Source organism: Castor canadensis, chromosome 9, assembly GCF_047511655.1.
Source record: "Castor canadensis chromosome 9, mCasCan1.hap1v2, whole genome shotgun sequence".
Classification (NCBI taxonomy): Eukaryota; Metazoa; Chordata; class Mammalia; order Rodentia; family Castoridae; genus Castor; species Castor canadensis.
This window is the reverse complement of record NC_133394.1, coordinates 100,272,694-100,297,267: the sequence shown is the minus strand read 5'-3', so window position 1 is coordinate 100,297,267 and position 24,574 is coordinate 100,272,694. Positions and strand designations below refer to the sequence as shown.

Below are 24,574 nucleotides of genomic sequence, written 5' to 3'. Positions count from 1 at the left end.
CTGGCTAGCCCAGACAAAAACTTAGCAAGACCACACCTCCACCAAAAAACTGAATGTGGTGGTGTGCCCAGCTATGTGAGAAGCATAGTTAGGATGATGCAAGACTCTACTCAAAAACTAACTAAAGTAAAAAGGGGCTGGGAGTGTTGCTCAAGTGGTAAGTGCAAGACCCTGAGTTCAAACCCCAGTACTACCAAAATTAATTTTTTAATTAGTGCCCAAATTTAACATCGATTGTTCTGTGTAAGAGAAATAAACAAAATGAGAGAAATCAACTTACTTTTAATTTCAACTGATTCTGGATCAACCTTAGGGGGTCCTGCAGCATTTTGCAGCTTTTCATGTAGGACATGCTCAATAATTTTATTGACATTTTCCGGATCCTCAGTAGAGCGGAATTTAAAAATCAGCAGCATGTGAGCCAACACCCCATGGTCCTCTTCACTGTGCACCAAAAAAATAAAAGAAAAGGAGAATAGGAAGCATGGAAGGGCAGAAAGAAGGAAGGAAGAAAACAAAGGAGGGAAGAAGGGAGGAAAGGAGGGAGGAAGGAAGGAAGGAAGACTGATTTATGATACTATCATAGTCTGCTTTTTTAATTATTCATTTGAAACACATGCAGACAAATTCAGCACCGCCTTCTTCAACACTGCCTTTTGTCTTTTAATTGTTTGCTGTGTACAAAATCCCCAATTTAGTCACCCTGATAATAAGGTAGTGTGCTCATGGTATCCCTTACCACCAAAGGGTCCAGTCAAGTACATGGTTATTAATATTTTTAAAAATGCTTACCTTGTCAACCATTCAAAACTACCAAATAAAATGTGTGATAAATATGAAATCGCCTGTGCTTTTGGTTTTCAGGGTTAATTCTTGTGAAAAATGCATCAACTGCTCCTAAGCAATTTTCAGGCTCTCCTAAACCACTCTTAATCCTGAAGCCACTAGAAAACATCACCAAACTGCATGTCCTCACATGTTTGTATATTCAAGAGAGAGCATTAATTAGCATTAATACTATTTATTTCAGTTAATACTTTGAACTCATCCTGCCAACTACTTTATTTACCCCCTCCTTTTCACAGTTCCCAAGGAGCCTTACTCCTTGCTATTCAGTGTGTCAAACCTTACTTCCCTGAATCGTTAGTTGGAGTATAAATGAAAATCTTATTTGGGGAGATCAGTTCAATTTACTCATTATATATCTGATATAATATCAGATATCCTCTCTTCCACAGCATTTGTCACTGTTAGGACTTAAATCTTCAAACTTACTCTTTATGTGTTCAAGGATATGCATATAAATATGTTCATTGTAACCTTTTTTTCTAAAACAAAAAAATGTTTTAGAAACACACAACACAGTGTCCATCTCTAGGGTATTGGCTAAATCAACACTGACACATACTTGTAGTGAAATACTATACAACCAGTTAAAGAATAAAACAGATATATATATATATAGTCATTACAATGATATTCACAATAAACTGTTTTTGATGTTATTTCTGCAAGTGAAATTAGTGGAAAGGAGGCTTTTATGTTCTATTTAATATAATATGGTGTTATTTGAATTTAATGAACTTTTATGTTGCTTTTGTAAACTTAAGGACTCTAAAGAGATTATTGTCATCTATCATAAACCCTTTAACTGCTTCAGCAACCCTGTTTTGCTAAATATTTGGAGCATAAAGAGGTACAATAGAAGAAAATTTTAAAAATTGATGAGGAGAACCAAGAGCTAAAGACAAATCTCATTTACTCAGCTGTTTCATATAGGGCACTACTTGCTCTTAAGGGGTATATGTTAGCTACCTATTGGTGCTGGTTAGAGCTTCCCAAAAAACAGTTTTATAGCATGGGCACCAATACATTTCTGTTCCTAGTAAGCACCTTGCAAATGCTCACTTTCACATTTAGAGAATGATGAAGGTACTTTGCAACCCATGGCTTTCATAGAACAGGGACAGATAAATATTTGTGAATGGATTAAGAGTGTCAACTTTAAATTAAATTCAAAATACAGCATTTTAGATCTACATACCTGAACTTGATAATGTGAGACTTGACAAGTTTTCCTTTTAGTGGAAAGTTATCAAATGCATTTTTCACCTGTTTAAAATATTTAAAATGTGTTAATAAGAACAATTTTCTGAAATTCTGAAAGTTAATTCAAAACTCTAAGGAAACTAAAATACAAGACAAAACAAAAAGCATTGACCCACATTTCACAATGTATTGGACTTGAGGAGTCTTTCTTGGCATTCTACCCAGTAATTTGAACTGAACTGTGCCTTACGAATGACAGGAACTGGGCACCATAAGTGAGGCCCAAAGGTACATTACTACTCAGACAGACATCCAAGAAAATGAGCATGCTTTTTCTCTACAAGTCAGAGTAAATGTTTATAGCCTGAGATAAGGACTCTTACCGTAGATAGATAAAGGAAAAAATATTTCTACTAGGGATAATCGGGTCATAGAAATGAGTGCATAGCAGTATTATGTGCTTCCCAAACTAAAGAAAAAGTTGATACCTGGCACCCTATAATGTGCACCAAGCTCAGCACTGAAGTGCTTTTAGAAAGGTCCATGAATTGGGGTACTTAACAACCACATCTAGGAAGCTCATTCTAATAAGATAGGAGAATTATATTGTGGAGACATTTCTTACTAATATAAATACAAATCCTAGTGAACTTAATTTTTAGAAGTAGGAACATTTTAATTATTTCTTGTTTTCAGTGTGTGGATATTCATTAGACACAGTTACTACAAACTGATGATGGATTAACAGAAAAAATGAGCCTTTTATTCTTTCTTACATTTCATTGACTTCTGAGTCTTTGTACCCTGGAGCAGTTCCTACAATTATGAGACAAATCAGCACAGTACAAATAACTTCTCTAAATATTTTCTTGGAAATTTTTACTTAAGCTTTTACTTTCATCAAGTAATCTCAACATATGAATAATTTTAAAGGTAAATAGAGTCCTATGTATATTAACTCCAATTTGAATCAACCTGTTTCTTAAAAAATATTGCATTCATCATTCAGGATAGATGCTGTTGCCTTAAAGGTAAAGATGAATATCCACAGATTTCCTGTAGCCTTATGAACCAAAAACTGGTCCAAGGTTAGAGAGTGTTTAAAGGTAAAATACTATTTACATATGTGTCTGTGCAGTTCCAATCTTGGAAATTTTTTGCTCAGGGTCTCTTCTTTAGAAAGCCTAGAGTTCAACAAACATATTGGGTCACCCTCACATTCTTAGATTCTATGGACTCTGCAGATCAAAAATGATGCATGATGCTGAGGCTGGTAGAGTGGCTCAAGTGGTAGAGCACTTGCCTAGCAAGCATGAGACCTGAGTTCAAATCCCAGTACTGAAAAAAAAATTGTACCATCTAAGCAAAGGTGAATAAGAGGGACATAAAATGTCACTTGGCTTAGCCTTGAAAAGCATATTCTTCTAAGCCATACATTGTCAGTTTGGTTTTCTACCCCTTAGGATCAATCAAGTGGATATTTTGAAGCTAGGATCTAAAATATATGGTAAAAGTGACATTAAATGCCCTAAACATGGAGAAGAAATTACTTACCATTGATTCAATTTTATGGCTCATTTCTGTGAAATTTTTAGAAGCCTCTCTTCCAAACTCAGCATATAGTCTGTCACTTGTGAATGGCAATGTGCTATAGTAATTGTAGGTTTTCCTTTGATCTACAAGAAAAGAGGCAAAAATTTATCATAACCTTTATCAGATGTTTGTAAAATACCATTATTATCCCATTTGATAGTTGCTAGAAAGGCAGGAACAAATGCTCCTGCCCCAAGTCATCAGCCTCATCATGCTTCAGAGTCAGCTCAGAATAAAAGACAACATTAATCATCACATATGATTTTACAGTGTAAAAGCTGTAAAAAAGTGCTTGGCATTCTTAGAGTGTCAGAAAAAATACTGTGCTGCAGCCATGGACTGATTACTCCTGTGTTATCCATTCCCAAATTAGCCATAAAAGGTATCAAGTCATGCTATCTGGGTGTATGAATAGAGATAGGTTCAGGAGCTTCTCCAGATTGAATTTTTTATATTCAAAAAGTAGACTCCCTTCCTCAGTTGAATAAACTACACATCGATTTTGGCCATGCAGACTCTAGTGTGAGGAAATTTATTTTAGCTGAAGATGGAGATGAGTGGTGGAATTAAAATGCTACTAATTTGGTAAATCCAAGTTTAGTGAGCTGGAGCTGTCACCTGGCATAACTTTCCAGGGACACTGTGTAGCTTCACTTGGATCCCATGCACTGTATTTACTTTCTCCCACCAGCTGTTGGGCATATCTTGTTTGTCCCTTAGCCATAGTTTCTACTCTTTTCATCCTATATAAGCAGCCCACATTTTTGGCCTATCGAAAAGTTAATGCAGTATAGTTTTTCCTCCTCCCTCTGACACATGAAGCAAGCACAGAGCCTTTAGATACTCATTTATTCATTCAAGGAATGTTAGTACTAACTACTTTTCTGTGAGAGACACTATACCAAGCATTAGAAACATGATAGTGACCAAAGCAGTTGAAAATGATTTTTATAGGAAAATTGGCTACTATAGGAAAATGCCTCATCCAATCTTAATCTCTTTCTTCCCTCTTCCCATTCTTTTCTTCTTCACATAAAATTCATAGGAAAAGAAAACATTGAACATCAGTATATCAGTCTTATTTATATATCTCATTTAATTTACATGAACCCATAGGAAGTCCATATTATTCACACTTGGGGGGTCCAATCTCAGAAATATAAAGAACTAGCCCAATCCTAATGTGACATAGGCAGTAAAGACAGAATTAATTTTCAAGCCATGGTCTATCTCCTGAAGCACAGATTTCTTTTATACAGAGCTTCCTGGAGTAGAAAAAAGCCAAACCCATTTATTGAAACTATGGAATTTTTAATATAAAATTTATGAAATAACCATTGGTAAATTTAAAAGAACACACTGATCATCCGCAATAGAAGCTGTTGGTCAGACTTTGACAAGACCTGCAGAGTAGCTAGCTGGTGGTATATGTAGAGGGATGGCAGGCTAGAGACACAGGAAGCCCAGGTCCCCTGGGCACTCGTGACTTAAGTGAGGGATAATAAAGACTTTGTCTAAGTGGCCAGGGTGCCATGAAATGCAGGAAGCTCTCTGACAATGTGCACAATTTTAAGTAAGGTTTTTAATTTATTGAAATATCATAAATAACTATCTTTGTAAACTATTGTATTTGCATTTTTAACATCTGTCCCATTGTTAACTGTAATTTTTCATGTAGCTACAGTCATTGTTCTAAAATGCTGCTTCTCAAACTACAATACACAAATGAAGTAGTTGGGGATCCTGTTAAAATACAGATGCTGATACATTAAGTCTAACATTGGACTGGAGGTTTTATGATTCTAACATGCTTCAAGCTGATGCTAATCTGGCTGGTCTTTAACCACAACTTAAATAGAAAGCTTCTAGAAAAGAACACACCACCCCTCTATATCTTTAGGCTTGGCTTTTTGGAATTATTAGATTGAGTCATTTGAGGTTGTCATTTGCATAGCTGAAACATGGTAAAATTTCATATAGTTAACTTCAAATAGTTCAATCGCATGAACAACTTTCCTATACTCAATATTTTACATTGTTCTGTAGACTTATGCAGGTAACTAAAGTGTTAAAACATATTCCTGGTTTCTAGAATTGTATGCTGAAAGATGTTACTGGGCACACTATCAGAAAAAGTAAGAAAAGTATAAATGAACATGAGTTTGCTGATAAATTTCTAATTGGTTTGTGTTTCTTTAACTTACAATTATGTTGCTCATTAACAGATTTACCTTCTGACATCCAGATCACATAGGGGCATAAATGGAGTTCCCAAACTACACACAGAATTCTAAAATGTCCTGGGCTTTGTAAAAGTGGTGTTTTTCAAAATATGATCAGATTCATCTGTATCTATTTCCACAACAGCTATTTGGTTTGGCTTGATTATTTTGGCTTACCATCTCCTAAATGCTCATCACTATATCTATTATATTTTTATTTTACATTCCCAAACAGAAGGCAAGTAACAAATATAAGACAGTAATGCACATTGCAATAATCATTGTTTATTCAGGTGTACTGTGTGGGCAGTGGAAGTTGTATGTTCTGTATTTCTTAACTGATATCCAAACAATAGAACACAGGAACATGTTATTAGAAAAAAAACTGCCAGGTTTTCATTGTACATACATGAATAAGACTTATAACCTTATAAAGGTTGAGAAGAGGCAAAGAAGCAGCAAGGAATTTTCTTCCACCAAGTTGATTAGGCCCCTAGCATTACTAGGAATTTCATGTGAAGCTAGACAATCCTAAGTAAATATTACAGATATGAATCATTAATTTTGTTATTCAGTATCTGACAAATAACTTAAAAGGTACCTAATATGAGCTAGAGTTCTGCAAAGTTTTGGAAACATAAATGTGAATGAACCACAGTCTTAGGCATCCATGGGGACAGAAGCCATGATTCTTACAATACAATGAGACTGAATATATTTATGCCAGGTTTGTAGAATTATAAAATTATTTCAGCAATTCTTTTATATTAAAAGCATGTTCCAGAGAAATCTCTGCCCTCGAAATCAAGATATCCCCAAATTTAAAGATGAATTCTTCCACATACACAAAAAAATCCTGTTTTCAATATTTCTTTAAACTACCCACAAGTGATCCACAGCACTTTGGAAATTGGGATTGGATTTGATTGAAAATGGAGGAAGATAACCCTATTATACTTCACTCTTACTCTTTACAAGAACGCACCTTTATCAAATTCCCAATTAAATTAGAATCAAGTGATTAGCTTCTATGGTTTCAGGGCTTTGAACATCAAAGCATAATCTAGTCACTGAGGGAGATATTAAACGAACAGGTCATAGTTGAGACAACTAATTAAAAACTAAGACAGAGCATAAGGAAACTTCAGAAGAGTTGTTACACCCTGGAAGAAAAGTTCTGAAGTACCTGGAGACCTTTCTAATAACATAGCAACTAGAAGTTCATCTGACCAGTGAGATATCTGATAACCTCACAGTTGAACCTCTTTATAATTAACCTTCTCAATATAACCTGTCCTCCTTAATCTCTTGAAATATATCCTAACATGAGATTTTTTTTAAATAACAGAAATGGGCACTTTTCAACAATATATCCCTATGAGCATTTTTCCAACTTGTTAGTACATAATAGAGCCCACTGCTGTATGATTTTTAATTATGTAACTAATTTATTGCAATGTCAGTATTTCTAGAGTAGGAATTATTTTAAATCAAGGTAACTGCCCTGTGACCTCAAACAACTCAAGACATTGGATTCACCATGAACCCTTTTTGTACAATTAATATACATGAATAAAGAGACAGGAAAAAAAGAACATATTTAAAAAGACATTGGTCTTTCTAAAGTGTGGTCTTCCTCTACTTAAGACTCCATTATCACTAACTAATTAATATGAAAACTAGCATGCTATTCCCAGCAGGAAGCATTGCTACATCAAAAATGGAAGAATGAATCCTCCTTGCCTTGTGGGGATTAAATGAAAACAAAACAGCTCAAGACTTCTTTGCCCCAGCTATGCAAATGAATCACAGAAATGAATAAACATGCTTGAGGCAAATCAAAGCAGGAAGGTATAGGAGGAGATATTTGGAGTAAATCTCATGATGCCAGGGCAGCTCATACTTACTATATCTCACATAATGAACAGTGAGTCCAATGCATACTGCAAGGACAATCAGGGATATAAAGGTGATAAGGCCAATAACCCATGGCTCCAAACAAATTCTCTTCCTGGCCCTCACCACAGCTTGCCTGAGGAAGAAAGTAAACGGGTTATGTCACAGTGCACACCACATCCACTTCTTAGGCAAAACAGATATTTCTGAGGAATAAAAGACATTCAGATGATAGTGTATTATTTGGGTTTAGAACATATCCTGATCCCCAACTACTGAGGACAATCCTGGTTCTTGATGCCTAGCTTTAGTCAAGCAATTTGACTTCTCTGCAATTTGGTTTTCTTGTTCATACAATGAAGCAGAGACTAGCAGAGCCTATCTCTAGGACTTTTGTAAGGATTAAATGAAGGCACTACATGGAAAGTCCCTATAATAGTCCCTGGCCTGTGGGAAGTGCTATGTGAAGTGTTAGCTATTATTTGTTGAGTCAGCTGTGTACAGCTATAGGGTTAGGCACTGTTCGAGTACATGATTTAAGCCTATTCCTAGAATTCAAAACAGGCTGTAGAATTTAAAACAGGCTATAAAACTTGTGATAACTTGAACCATGAGTTTCTAATTTTTCTTACCTTGTAATTTTCTAATGTATTTCCAAATCAAACTTGGAGGTTACATGTAAGATTACACACAAGAAATTACCAGAGGCTCCTTCTAAGAACCTTAAGAACCTGAGTCTGTTTTTGGCAGTACTGGGGTTTGAACTCAGGATTTTGCACTTGCGAGGTAGGCACACTACCACTGGAGCCATGCTTCCAGTCCAAAATCTAAGTCTTTGAACCCTTATTTACCTCTACTTTTTTTTTTTTTGATAGTAGTGGAGTTTGAACTCAGCCTCTTGCTTGCTATGCAGGCACTCTTCCACGTGACTCACTCTGTCAATCCCCATATTTATCTCTACGTTTCAGTGATGCTACAGAAAATCTTTTCTGCATGAGATTACCTCAACTTTTTTTCCCATTTACTTTACCTCTAAAACTGCATGTTACTAAAACATGTAGTTTTATCATGTAGATCAACCTAGTTTATGCCTGATTGGTTAAGTTGCTGTTCTCTTGAATTATAATAGTTGGTAAACAAACTCAAAACCTAGAGAAAATGAAATAAGTCAGAACTGACTAAGGAGTTCAACTATGATGCTGCTATTTTAAATACTTTGAGGTTATTTCTCATGCCTGTAAGATCAGTGGCATTCACTTTTTTTTCCTGATTGCTACCTGTGTGATATATGAGGGCTGGAGGGAAACGAAGTATTCGTATAGAGGAGACCTGCTGTGGAATCAGATTAAAGAGGACTATGACTTGGACAAATCATTTTAATTCTGATCTAAGTTTCTCCATCTATCAATAAGGCAAAGGATACCCATTCCGCCTAAAGCACCGTGGGACCCCAAATGAATTCAGGAGTGTGTAGATTTCTTGAAAACTTAAAAACATTTCACAATACATAATTTTTGCTTATAGAAACAAAAAGGACTTATTACTTGATATTGTAGGACCAGGAAGTGACATTATCATATTGGTCCCTGCCATACCATCAGTCCATCCCAGCTGTACTGGACACTGAATAGGGAACATGGTCTCATAAGCTAATGGTGTTGTCATCTCTACAGGACTCTGCTTCTGCTGAAGGCACTGGGATGTACTGGTAGCTCCAGGGACTGCTTCATCTCCTCCCTTGTTCCTGGGATTTTCCCATGGGGTGGTAGCCAAGGAAACTCCCCTTTTTCCTCCCCAACCTCTTCCATTCTAACTTCTCCCTTGAGCAGGATTCCAAGCACCTGTTCCTAAATGGCAATTACTGCAATATAAAAATACTTCTCCATGAGGAGTTTATTCTTCTTTGCACAATTGTGCCTAAGAAGCTCCTCAAACTGATTCCTGTCTCCTCATCTCTGAATGCTTGCTATTCATCTGCTGCAGAAGAAAGGAGATGCATATAGCAGACGTGAGCAAAACTTGGGGGAAATACGGGGAGGGAAGGACTTCTCAATGGGTGTCAATGCATGCCAGGTGAAAAATAATAATTTATGCTTTAGTAAATATGATAAAATTATTAGAAGTACATGATTGCTATGTAGAATTGGGAGTTATAAGAAAAGTTGTGTCTGTTCTATAGTGAATTTTAGTCAAGACAGAAAAAAAATGCAGTTATTAACATGACAAGAGTCAGAGTTAAACCTGTATGTTTTAACATGAAAAAGACCAATGATATATTTAATGAAAAAAATACTGCAGAATAATATGTATTATACATCCCAGTTAAAAAAAATAAAACTATATAGATGTACCATAGCAAAATATATCGAAGGAGACACTTATTAACAGTAAGGAGTATTGTAAGAACTTTTGTAAATACCACAAGCTACCCCCACCCAACACAACAATAAAACCAAAAAAAAATGTAAGAGGTGGAATTTAAAATAACAAAGAAATTTTCACTTTGATTATTTCATTTTTATGGTGGATTTTTTAAAACAAACATCCTGGCTCTTAAATTGGATTAAAGGGGAGAGAGAGAGGGGGAGAGAGAGAGAGAGAGAGAGAGAGAGAGAGAGAGAGAGAGAGAGATGATAAACAGAATAAAAAAGACTGAGGAAGATTATTCATGACTTTTGATGAAGTTCACATTACTACCATGTCTGAGTTACTATGCCGTGCTCTTGGCTTATGAGACCAGAGGAATATCATGGAACAAAGAGAAAAGAGACTCTATGCAAAAACATTTTGTAAACACTGCCACTAATTTATTTATTGTATAGTCTTGCATAAGTAGTTCAGTTCTCTCTTACTTTCTTTACATGAAAAACAGGGATGACTACTCCACATTCGCCTTTATTGAATATGCTAGCAAAGGTAAAACTGTTGAAGTATTTTAGTACTTTGAGCTCCCAAGTGGTAAAAAATTATTGTACAAACAACAGGAATTATTATTATTGTAATTATATCAATTAATAATGATGATAATGACCACATTAGCAAAGTGTTTGACCTTTAGAGCACTAGCTCTTCCTTTCCCAATTTTATGACACTGCTTTTCAAACCAATAAACCCTGTTTCTTTTTTCCCCTTACCTTTACTGAGGTACAATTTACCATGTTCTCTAATTGCTTTTTTTTCCTTAACAAGTGACTCAATACTAAATTGCTTTAAATTAGACATGGTTAGAAAACATTCTCAAAAAACTTCAATAAAATGTAGGAATAAATCCATCTTACATATCAACAAACACTTGTGTAATTAACACCTTCCTGCACAAAAACAGACACTTGTCCAAACGTTATTTCTACCTGTGGAAATTTATCTAAACCTAAATTCATCTTAACACAGCCTTGTTAAATTCTAACATCTTCAGTGTATCAAATTGCTTTCTTACTATATATTTTGTTTAATTTGGAGATGATGTGTATAATTAGTGACAAATTAGGGGAATATGGGAGCTTATGTGCAGGTTTGTATTTTTAGCCCTAAATTATCAGAAAATAAGTAATATATCCAGCATTGCATTATCATTATCACTTCTTAATGTGCCATTTTTAGAGTACTGCTTAAAAATAAAGCAGCAACAGCAAAAAGGCAAATAAGCTTTGTGGCACTCACTGGGAAATGATATGCTCAGGTTCACAGTACTTCAAAGGAAGCTTGGCAAAAAAAAAAAAAAAAGTCCCTGTACAACACCACCACGATGTTTTCATCAACAGTGGGCCTCTAATTCTTTGTTCATTCTTATTAATGGTAAGCAGTGCTGATTATTCTGAGTTCCCAGGTTTCAGCAACCCAGTCCACGTGAGCTGTTTTAATAAACATGTTCATGATCTCTATAAACTAGTTATTCCAAGGAATTGTTGCCTTAAGCCAGAGTTCAATTCACTTTTTTGTGGTGATCCACATAACAATTCTTTCAGGGTTTTCAGACTAAGGGTTCCCTGCCTCAACTACTCAACTCTGCCATTCTAACACAAAAGCAGCCATGGACAAATGAGCATGGTTGTGTTCTAGTAAAATTTCATTTCTGGAGACTGAAATTTAAATGTCTTGTAACATTCACATGTCATAAAATATTTTTCTTCTTATTTATTTTCAACCTTTAAAACTATGATAATCATTCCTAGCTTGAAGCACTATACAAAAATAAGTGATGGACCAGATGTGGTTGGTGTAAGCTATAATTTATTGCCACTGGCTTATAAGTCAATGCTAATTGTGTTGGAAAGCTATCATGGTCTTTTCATGTTCCAGTCTTGTACTCATGTCAAAACTAATGTAGTCTGTCTCCAACTGACTGCCACTGAATTTGTTCTGGAAATTTTCATTAAAATTTTTCCTATAGATTAATGGTGGCTTACTCTTCTGGTTCCCCAGTCTCTGAAACATTCTCCATTACAGTAAGTTGCCTTTCTATAAGTGTTATATACAATGGCTTAGACTACTTAAGACCCAGGTTGCTTGCCTTAGCCTAGCTCTTTCCCTTGAGCTCTTTGCCTTTGTTCATACTGTCTCCTATGTGAAGTAACTTAGAGTCTATTCTTTGTTTGCATCATGAAAGCCTTATGCAGCTGGGGCCATGGTTCAAATAATATAGCACCAGCCAGCAAGTGCAAGATCTTGGGTTCATGTTCCAGTACTGCCAAAAAAATTAACATAAAAGCCCTATGTACCCTTAAGAGGGCACATTAAATACCCTCTACTCTGCATGGTTTGTTCACCTTGGGGATAGAGTTTGAGTCTTCTTTCTCTGTATGCTTTCCTGCTACTTACTGAAGAAATGTCCACAGAAGGAATTGAATACAAGTTGACTAAACCAAATTAAACCAATCATTTTTCAATCTCTCTCAATGTACTTGAACTCTGCCTTAATTCTAGAAAAGAACTTGGAATATTACACACAAAGAAAGACAAATTAGACATTGTGAAGAACAATTGTTGTTTAAATAAAGCCTAATTTCAATAAAACACTTCATGTAATGATCAAGATTAATGAATAATATTTCTACTTAACTTGTACTTAAAATAATTAATTCCCTACTCATAGTCTATCTACTATAAAATAGTTATGAAAGCACAGAAAGTAAAAAATGCAAATGAGATATTAATTTCAGGAGACACATTATTTAGGGACATTGAATGTCCGTATGTTTCAATATCAAAACAAAAGCAAAAGAAAGGTGTTATGATGCATTAACACCATAGTACTTATGATACTGCAAATTTTCCAAGTCAGTGCTTAAGATATAAAACATCAATCACCAAATATTTATTCTGTACCTATTATGTATTTGACATTAGCTTGGCTCATAGGATTGTGCCTGCTTATGTTACCTATACAAATGCTTCAGTTGCATTTTGCTTTGTGAAAAACTCATAACAGCAAGTCCCTCTTTCTTATATTTCTAGAATAGGACTGTAAAAATATCCAAATTAGAAACAAAGTTATATGTACACATGTGCTTAGATCATATGTTTTCATTTAAAAAAATACAAGCAAATTACTCCTACATATTTCTGAATAGTCTACTGATATACAGAACACATCTGTGAAATATAGACCCTTCCATTGAATTATAATTACCATACAACCATTTCATTTATTTTTACAAAATAAACTAGAAATACAAAATAATGGGAAATTCATTGCTTTTGCAATGATGGGGATAGAACCCAAGGGCTCATGCATGCTAAGCAAATGCTCTATCTCTAAGTTACATCTCAAACGCCATTGTTTTAATCATAAATGTTTTTTATTTATATCCCACCTTGTACCAGACTGTAAAGATATATAAATATATCCTTATATACAGATATATAGATATGCATATGTATAGTATTTGTGTGGGGGCTACTAAATTAAATTTGGGATGCAAGAAGGAAGCAAAGCAAGTGAAAACTTAAGATGAAAATAATAATAAAACTATATATATATATATACCATAATTCACACATAGATATTTCCTTAAGTCAGGCCACAGAATTGGTAGTTCTCTAGCAGCCAGCTCAAAAACAAAACTAAAAACCAAAAACAAGCAAATCCTGCTCTGGTACATTCTTCATGGCACCCATTAAGATAAAAACAGCAATTATTCAGCAGCAATAAAATTCTTAAGAGCAGGATAGGCAGGAATAAAATTCTTAGGCCCTCATAAAAAGAATAGTGTGCAGTGTAATGAACTATAGTCTCTACTATGTTTTTTTTTTTTTTTTGGCAGTACTGGGGTTTGAACTTAGGGTCTTGTGCTTGCTAGGCAGGCACTAGTCTCTACTCTTCTTAACACAGAAACAAAATTTAGATTTATAATACTCTTGCTATGTCTCCCAACACAGCAAATTATATCAATTACTTTTCAGTAAAATCAATTTGGGGGGTGGAGAATAGACTGTCAAATCATGCTGATATAAAATACTATGGTATGCTGGTAGAGTGGCTCAAGCTGTAGAGTGCCTGCTCAGAAAGAGTGAGGCTCTGAGTTCAAACCCCAATACTACATAAAAGGAAAAAACAAAACAAAGCACTATAGCAATTTTTTAAATATCTGAACATTGTACCATAATTATTATTGAAATGCTAGACATAAAACTGGACTTTTAAAAATGCAGAATTGCTTAAACAGTAAGTTATATGCATTTATTGTGACAGAATATCCTACCACTTATTAACCGCTAACGTAGAAAAAAAATTCCAATATTTAACAACCATAAAACTCAGGCAATAGTGCCTTTCCTCCAACCTAGTATAAAAGAAGGTTGGGAAGATTGTATATGATATCATCAGACTTTGTTAGTTAGGTGTATTATATAAATACCGGTGGTAACTCAACAGTAAGGAATGCCTCTGATCTTCAGTGTATTATCATCAAGGTCTTTATTAACTTTTCTACCAGATATGGTACAGCACAGTTTACTACAAACTGATATCTAGATTGACACTTTACCTGACCTCTAGAAATTTATATTACAGACTAATGGGGTAAAAATACATTAGGATATCATTAACTAATTAGGTATGAGTTTATAGACTTATAAATTGGGCTATTGTAACTTTTAATTCCACTAATATATTTGTTTTCCTTTCCTTGAACGCTTTCCAGTTCAACATAACGAACTGGCATGATCTGAGTGAGCAACTTTAAAATCCATTTTCCTATAGCAAACAGAAAAAAGAATGTCATTGCAGCCAATAATAGGGAATTGTACACTCTGGAAATGTAGGAGAAACATAAGAAATAATAGGCAGAGAATGTGCTGATTAATTATGGAAGGATATCCACAGAAAAATAGTTTGAACTGGAGGCATGGCACAAGTGGTAGAGAGCTTACCTATCAAGCACAAGACCCAGAATTCAAATACCAGCACTGCCAAAAAAAAAGGAAGGAAGTTGAGAAACCTAAGCTAGAGACTCTCTTTTGACTGCTAACATAGAACTTCACACGTTCTGAAACTTTTTGTAATAATAGCTATCTTCCTCCCAAATCTTCCTCAAGACCATTATCTAGAGACCCCTATGAGAGTTGGCACGGTACAGTAAACTGGAAGACAGGTGAATTGGGTCTTGGTCTTGGAACAGATGAGAAATCTGAGAGCACATTCAACATCACACAATTCCCTTGGCCTCCAACTTGTATGATGTTGTGTGCATCTATTTTCTTCATTTATCAAAAATCAATAGATGAAATGTCATGATGAAACCCCTTACTATTTACAATTTAATATACACCAATTTAAAAAGTGAGTCATGATATAAATTGATATAGATGCTTTTTCAATTGCACTAAAGCTAATGTTTCATGCTTCAAATAACCTAGAAATGGTTAGCATGTTTATAATTAAGGTGCAACATATATTACATGATTGGCCTTCACATAATTTTTCAAATGCATCATTTTTTATATGGACCACAATGTCTGATACAACTTCATATGACTTGCAGTCAAACTAAGGTATCATCAGTCATTTGAAATAATCCTAGTATTAAGTCTACAAGAAAGACATACTTCTTTAATATTGCATCCTAAGCTACTTTTAAAATTCCTAAACCCCAATAGCTCTTAAAATTGGGATATGGCAAGTAGAGCACACGCTAAAACCTTGGGGTGTCCTGGAGTATCCTCCAGATTGCTATTTTCCTGGCAAGTACTGTAAACCATAATCAAGATTACCTAAAATAGTCTAGAAATTCCTGTATATGATGAAACCTTCTCTGAATTAACTAGGCAATGGAGGGCAATTAGAAAATGCTTAACCAACCCATAGAATTCCAGGGATTATGACATGGTAGAGGTAGGAGGCAAGACAAGAAAATACAGAATTGAAGTTAGAAGATCTGCGTCCAGGTCTTAGCTATATAGATCACTAACTCAGCAATTTGTAAGGCTCAGACTTCTTAATATTTGCTTTCCTGCCCTGTATTGTCATGGTAATACTAGTTATCTGCCTCACAGATTGATAAGCAGCAAATGTCAAAATACTTGTTGAAATTGTGTATCTGTCAGGGAATGTTTTCATTCCTACTATATGTGCCCTCTTTGTATTTTATTACAAGTGATCTGACAAGCTTTCAGTATTAAATAACTAATTTTAAAATACAACATTTCAGTTAGCTAGGAAGAGTAAGTTCCAGAGATCTATTATGCAACACTCTGACTACAGTTAATAACAATGTATTGTAGTCTTGAAAAGTGCTGAGAGTAGATTCTAAGTGTTCTCACCATGAAAACCATATGCGTTAATATTTGTTTACTCAATTTAGCCATTCTACAATGTATACATATTTGAAAATAACATATAACACAGGATAAATATATTTGGTTATTTAACATATACATACATACACACTTTATATATATAGTATATATTTAATTATTTTTAAAGGGCCATATTTTTACGCAAGTTCAGATGGTTTTAATAATAATAACAATAACACTGGGGTCATGGAGTTACCTGCATTCACTTCACTCTTTTACTTAACTATATTGAACTCAGCACTGAGAGGGCAGATTATATCTCTAGTGTCAACTGATTCACCTATTCTTGTGACACATGCAAATTATCTAACCTTGAAGTTCTAGTTGCTTACTTTGTAGAAGGTCAGCAGTGATGCTTCCTGTCTATCAGTCTTACAGGTCAATTTCAAAGAAAATTTATTGAATAATAATACTATTTATTGAAAATATAAATTCTGTATCTTTTAACACAATAAGATAGTAAAACCACAGTAGTAGAAGAACCACTTATTTAAACAAAGAAGGTATTATAAGAATAGTGTGAAATTAAGAAAGCAGACTTTTTTTTTTTCTTTTGCAAACTTGGAGAATAAGAGGGCAGAACAAGTTCTGTCTGGGGAAGTTGATACCAGTGGAAAGGAGGAAGAGGTGGAGAAAGGATGTAAGAGGGTTAATATGGCGCAAATATGTACACATGAATGTAAATGGAAAAAAGATACCTGTTGAAATGTTTCTAGGAATGCAAGGGAGCTAAAGGAGAATGGTGGAAGGGGTGAATTTGAGTATGATGTATTTGATATATTGTAAGAACCTTGTAAATGCCACAATATACTTCTTACTCAACATAACAATAAAATAAAAAAATAGAGAAAAAAAAGTAGGCTTTGGAGTCAGGTAGACCTGGGTTAGTTTTACCCTCGGGCAAAAATGATACCTGCTTGAGCCTCAGTTTCCTCATGCATGAAATGGACAAAATAATATAACCATAGGTTATATTATAAAGATTAAATACACATACTATTTTATGATAGTAGTTGGCACATGGTATGTTTGAAATTAATGAAAGCAATCATTATTTCATCTTGCTCTGTATCACAGTTCAACTTTAAACAAAGTGCTAAATCTTTCTGTACTTGCTTTTGCAGCTTCAGAAAAGAGATATCATCTGATATCTTCAGGTGAATGATTGAAAGATAGAATTCAGTGATGCCTCTGTGATATTGTGGATTTCTGTAAGACAAGTTCTATCATCTTAGAATTACTATTCTAAGCAATCTGAGAAATCACCCACTCACACAAACCATGCACGTACTTGGAAGAAGGTTGGGATTGCAGGTTCTGGCATGACATACTTGGTGTCTCTGCAGCCTGCTTTTCCTCCTCTGCCACTTAGATCCTTCCCACTCTCTAATCAATTGAACACAAATCTCTGAAATTATGCTTGAATCTGTTAGTGTCTTCTTTATGGTTTTCATCCATTATCTTCAGTAGAAGCTAGCCCAGAGAGTATCCTTGAATAGCTTCGTTTTAGTTTAGTTTTGGTTTTTGTTTTCATTTTTGAAATGGGGTTCTCACTATGTTGCCCAGGTTGGTGTGCAACTTGTTGAGTCAAGCAGTCCTATAGCCTCAGACTCTTAAGTGCTGGCACTATAAGAGCATACTGCCATGCCAACTTGATAAGTTCTCAATGTGGTCCTCTAAGCCCTACATCTGAGAGTGCTGCAGAACATGTTGGGGAACCCATTTTTCCACGTACCATTTCAGAGGACTTGCTATCCATGGCTCAACACACCCAATTCTCAAGCATGTAAAGCAATTGTGCATGCTTATAGAAAACAGTGCTAATTTTAAGGCATATGATGTACTATTTTTCTTGAATGTTTCATTTTCTCCATCTTTATATTAATGCAATGACATTTACAGTAACAGAATAACAAAAGGACAATTAGATTGTTTCAGTTACTCTTAATCAAAGAATTAGTTTTAAGAAATGCCTCACTTAAAGAACTCAATTTTTATAGCAAATGTTGTAATCATTTTTCATAAGATAGTGATATTATAATCAAGGAGCTGCACTGTCAACCTCTGATCACCTTTGAGACAGTACACAAGAGTCAGGTCACACAATTATCTAATTTAAATACAAAGGCAGTTTCAAGAAAATTAAGTAAAGCATTCAGTACATTCTTTTTTATCATTTTTACATTTGTATACATTATCTGGGCCTCAAATAGGTCTGTAATTAGGCCTATAATCCGCATATGAGGGAGAACATGCAATTTTTGGCTTCTGAGCCTGACTAATTTTGCTTAAGATGATATTCTGCAGTTCCATCTATTACCTATGAATGACAAAATCTCATTCTTCTTTGTGGCTGAAAAAATTCCATTGTATATAAATACCACATTTTCTTAATCTGTTTGTTGGTAGGGGGCCATCTTGGCTGTTTCCATAACTTGGCTATTGTGAATAGTGCTGCAATAAATATGGGTGTGCAGGTGCCTTTCTAGTAAACTGACTCACATTCCTTTGGGCATATCCCTAGGAATGGTATCACTGGATCATATGGCAGATTTATGTTTAATTTTTTAAAGAAGCCTCCATATTATTTTCCATAATGGTTGTAGTAGCTTACATTCCCACCAACAGTGTATGAGGGTTCCATTTTCCCCACATTCTCATCAACATTTGTTGTCAGCACATTCTTTACAATGTTTTAAAACCCATAAATGAAGATGAAATTAAGCCAGGTGTGGTGGCATACATCTGTAAACCCAGCTCTTTGGAAGGCAGAGATTGGAAGGATCACAGTTCAAAGTCAGCCTAGGCAAAAAATTAGTGATACCTCACTTCAACAAAAAAAAGGTGGGAGTAGTGGTACACACCTGTAGTCCCAGCTACACAGGAGGCCTTAGGTAATAGGATCACAACCTGAGGCCAGCCTGGGAAAAAATGCAGAGACCTACCTAAAAAATAACTAAAGTAATAAAGGACTGGGAACATGGCTTACGTGTTAGAGCATCTGCCTAGCAAGCTCAAGGCCCTGAGTTCAAACCTCAGTACCACCAAAAAAAAAAAAAGAAAGAAAGGAATTAGAACTCCCAGTCTTTCCCCTCAGCATACATGTACACGATTTCATATTAGGCATCATATTATCTGTTTCTTTGCCCATAAATTGTATTTTTTCCATGCATGTCTGTGTATATTTTCCATTTCTTTGTTAAACTTTTCAGAAACCCTACTTTTAAGTCCCCACACTTAGTTAGACAATATGTTATAGGGAAAAGACCCTGGACTAAAACCACAAAGACCAGGGTCAGATTCTAGATCTAACATTTACTAAGCCTGGACAAGCCAAGCCACAGTCACTTTGTCTTTTAAAAGGAGTAATAATAATAGACACTTCTGAAAGCATTACCAAAATCCACTGAAATAGCATTTTACAAAATGTACAATATAAAGTCACACAAGACTAAGTAAAAGAACAATTCACTAACAGTTGTTACGTGGATCTTAGTTGAGCAAGAAATGAGTGCACATTAAATACTTTTAGCACAATCATGGAGCAATGCTAACTAAGCCTTTCCCCCAATGGAGCTTCCTTTTAATGTCACTGTTGACTAACTTCAGGTATTGTTTTATTAGTTTTATTTTGAGGTTTTTCTTGAAAGAAAACAGATTTGTATAACATACAAATAAGATCATCCTCCCTTCGTGACTACCCAAATAATGTCATTTTCCATACTGTCTGAAGTTACCCTCACTTCCTTAACAATGCCAGGTTGCATAAATGAGTACTCCTCTCTCTTGGAGGGAAAGGTTACTAGGAAAGAACACCATCCATTAAGATATAACTATGCCAATTTAAATAAAACAAAGGGCAACTTCTTTTTAAACTGAGCTATTTCATTTATTCTTTAATTTATTTCAGCCTTACAAGTTCCTTTCTTTTTATGTCTATACCATGTAAGTTCTTCTCAAGCCTTAAAGCAAACATGAATTATCTTGTGTAAAATTTTAAACTATGGTTCATATGCCAGAACCAGATTTATTAGAATTTCTGGTATGGGAGCTGGACATCTCTATTTCCTATAAATACTCATAGACCTGAATGGAGAGGGGAACTGAGCCACACTTTGAGCAATAGTTATTAATTAACTAAAAATTAAAGTTGCATATTTTATTTCATTAAAAAATTACTCATTTCATCTTCATCTATCTAAATTTGCATGACTGTCAATCCCTATAAATTTGATCTGCTTATCTTTAATTCTTGTCATCATTGGTTACTGGTGAACATGATATGCACCCCCATCACCAATTTAATAAATATATTTAACAAATATATTCTTCTCCCAACCCTTTTCCCTATCAATTTATTTTTTGTAAAATTTTCTTGAACTTTCTGCTACATATGAATTTATAAGATTCATATATTCATCTCTTTATGGTCAGAGAATAGTACAAAATAAGTGTTTGAGAAAATGGCAGCAAATGAAGAGTAATGTTTACCTGCTCCAAATTTTTTGTGCCCTTAAATTCATAAAAAAGCAAGTCTCATTTAAGGGCAATGGGGGAGGAGGCTATCAGAAATTTGTCTGAAGAAGAAGGAGCATAGTACTCAGTATAATCCCCATCTATTTATTATGTGCTTCATAGTTATGCACCAAAGCCTTAAACAGAAATGATGTACGTGTATTTCAATTATACATCTTCCTTCAGACTATTCCTGTTGATATAATTCCTCTGGTAAATGTATGTAATAAACCTGATTCCCTTGTACCCTAGCCCAATCCCTTAATATTTCATTTCATGTAGGCCCACTCAAACATCTTCATCTTTCATATAATCTTTGGATCAAAAAGATGTTTTTGTTTGTGAATTAGTCTTTGTTTTGTTTTGGTTTGGTTTTTGAGAAGTAAATTGCAACTGCTTTGGAGCAGGACTTTAAAAATAGGCACATCTTTTGCTTCAAACTAGAGACTACTCTTCAAAAAATTCACTCCAATACTCCTTTCATTATAGCTTCTCCACATATTTAGAATCAAATCCAGATTTGCTCAGACCTAACATACATGAGGCTAGAATCTCTTTAGTATGCTGAGCTTGGTTGAAGCTTTCTTGAAGAAGTCTTTTCTACAGTAATGTTCCTAAAGAAAATGAGGGAAAGAAGAAAACCACTGTGGATTGCAAAGAAATGCTTGCAAAAGCAGGGAGACTTTGGAAATCTAACTGAATTTGCAATATCTGTAGCTCTAAGTGTTTAGTAACAGGTATAAAGAACATTCAATTTCTCATAATCTGTGTGTAGAACTTCTCTAATGATAGAACCTGACTGTTTTCCTCTATTAATGAAGATCACCGATCCCATTAGACAGTTTACATTTTTCTTCTCAACATGTAAATTAATTATACTTTCTTCCCAAAGTGCACATCAATCAAATGATATGCCAATATTTCAGAGAAAATTAATTTTAATCTTAAAATAAAATTATTTCGACTCCAAGTTAGTACACAAACATTTTGTTACACTTAGTTCCAAACAGTGAAAGAAAACAATAGAGAAATTGTGGTCAGGGCACATCAGTGGATTTTTTAGTCCAACTACAATAATTTAGTTGTACAGTCAATCATCTTACATTGTCTCTTATTCTTTCAAAAATCTATAATTTTTTATTTTAAAACATTTACTTAGAGAATTAAACATAATTTTGATTTACATTATTTCAGATTTACATTTTTTTCATGCATACCTTCTGAAATAAGAGTATTTTCTCAAAAAGATAAATAAAGCCTGAGTTAAAAATACATTAAACTATTCTAGAAAAAGACAAAAAGATAGCTCTTTAACACCATGTACCTTCACATTTTGTTGAGCTTTTCTGAGAACAAACAGAAAACCCTGTGTGATGGGACACAAGAGGACATGAAGCAACTAATATAGAAAGAATTAAAATTGACTTCTTGACATAATGTCATATAAAAATCCCAAAAATATTTTTCCATATTAAAAATAATACACATTCTTTGGTGCAAACTAAGATAGAAAGACAAAGGGAACTCACCGATACATTGCTGATCAGCAAGGACTAGTCCCGTGGAGACTGAAGTCTGCAATCAGGTGTGTGCAGCCAGCTCTATCAGTGTGACTTTGTAGGCTACATTGAGGTGAAGAAAGAAGTCACTGATGATCCCATAGAACCAGTCTGACAAGTCTTGGCAAGTGTGGTAGAGACAGTTCCTGTGACTAGTAGAACAAAGACAAATTTTATGGGGAGCAAGAACAAAAATAATTTATAAGCAATTTCTAGGAGTGGGAACTTAAAAGTTACTGTCTTAAGATAATTAAAAAATATTAACATAAGCTAGAACTTTTGGAAAAATCAGCTGTTTCAATCTAGAAAGAAATTTCAAAGTCATCTGGCTCAGCTTCCTTGTGTTTCCAGTAAACTGAGGTTTAATTAAGTTAAATGACTTGGTCAAAGCCTGCATACTTAATGAACTTCTAAATTAGGACTAATAGCAATATTTTCACACATTTCCAACTCTTTCAGGCATATAATGAGTTTTCCTTTGGTACTAAGTCAGCTGTTGAAAATACATTTGATGTTAGAAAAGAATTAGCATCTTAAAATTAGGTGGCATTAAACTTCTAGAAAAGTTATTTACAAATGTTATACCCCAATTAAAACAATCTGTTTCTTTCATTATATTGGAGATAGGCATATCAGCTATCTCACACTGTCTTATTCATGTGTGTTTGCCCATTGTATACAAATATCTATGAGCTTATGTAAAATATAATCTTGAAATTATGTTCTCTAGTCCTATAAATCAGATTAGGTGTTTTTCCTGTGTCCTCTCATGGTGTGATAACACTTACCCACTATACAAAATTTTTTGTTTGATTGACTCTCACTCTACTATAGGCTATGAATTCTTAATAGACAGAAACTCTGTCACTGGCATATATGGGCTCTGAAAAATATGTGTGAAAACAAACAAGGAAAGGGTGTGTGGGTGATCAGTCCTAAAAATCACCTAAAGAAACCAATAAATTCTGTCTCATTCCACTTAATTATTGGATAACCTGAACAGATTCAGAAGTTAAGATTCATGAGGTGTGGCATTAGGCTGCCAAGAATTGTGATCACTTTAGCAGTGATTGGGAACACTGTACTTGGTGATAGAGAGATGTACTCTTTTTATTCAGGTTAGTAGATCAATAAACACTGATGAACGCTTACATATTTACTAACTTGAAGTTACTCAGTGGTGAGCTGTGGAGGCCACACCTGTAATGCCAGCCAGTCGGGAGGCAAAGCTAAGAGGATAATGATCTGAGCAAAAGCTTGAGAACTTGTCTAAAAGCAAACCAAAGCAAAAGGAGCTGGGGGTGTAGATAAAATAGTAGAGCACCTGAAGGCCCTGAGTTCAATATCCATTACTGCCCAAAAAAAGTTATAATAAAAACTTCTGCATCTAGAGATTGAGCTGTTTGTATGTAGTCTTTAAAAATAAAATTTCTGCCAATGAAATATCAATATGACATTAATACTGTATTTTATTTTATGCTTACATTCTATGAAAATGTTGATTATCTTCTTACTTTCAGAGGAAAACAGATTCCTCTTCAATGTAACGTTGGCCCAAGACTTGCCAGACTCATTTTAACAAAGCCTCATGAACTTTTTTCTTCCACAAAATTCAGATTCTGAATTCAAATATAGTCTTCGTATGCGCCTAAGATTTTGTATACATAGGTGTATGTATACCTAATAATATAGATGCAGAAAATGAGAGAACTTTCTTGCCTTTTTTAACACTATGAGGATAAGAAAACCAGAGATAAGGTATATATAGAAGATATGTGGGTAAAGTTTAAAGATATTGAAAGATGGAAATGGGGATGTCACTCAGTGGTAGAATGCCTGCCAAGCATGCCAGAGGCCCTGACTTCAATCCCTAGCATCCCCTTACCCAGGAAAAGATATCCAAAGATAATCCTATCTGTCTTTCATATATTAATGGCCTTCATT

General features: G+C 34.7%; 1 protein-coding gene across 2 annotated transcripts in view; it reads right to left on the bottom strand.

Annotated features, from left to right (window-relative positions):
• LOC109678424 (transmembrane serine protease 11E) overlaps positions 1–23,439 on the bottom strand; it is a 42,439-nt gene extending 19,000 nt beyond the window's left edge. The window contains exons 1-6 of one of the 2 annotated variants that reach the window (XM_020153976.2): positions 23,419–23,436; positions 22,601–22,782; positions 7,772–7,896; positions 3,604–3,725; positions 2,045–2,112; positions 281–444 (exon numbers count right to left, since the gene is read on the bottom strand). In XM_020153976.2, the coding sequence (XP_020009565.2) occupies positions 281–444; positions 2,045–2,112; positions 3,604–3,725; positions 7,772–7,896; positions 22,601–22,608 (487 nt within the window). In that variant the 5' untranslated portion in view covers positions 22,609–22,782; positions 23,419–23,436. Of the gene's footprint in view, positions 1–280; positions 445–2,044; positions 2,113–3,603; positions 3,726–7,771; positions 7,897–22,600; positions 22,783–23,418 lie in introns of both variants that reach the window. The other variant, XM_074042082.1, reaches the window with a different exon arrangement.
• Between the last annotated feature and the right edge of the window lie 1,135 nt (positions 23,440–24,574).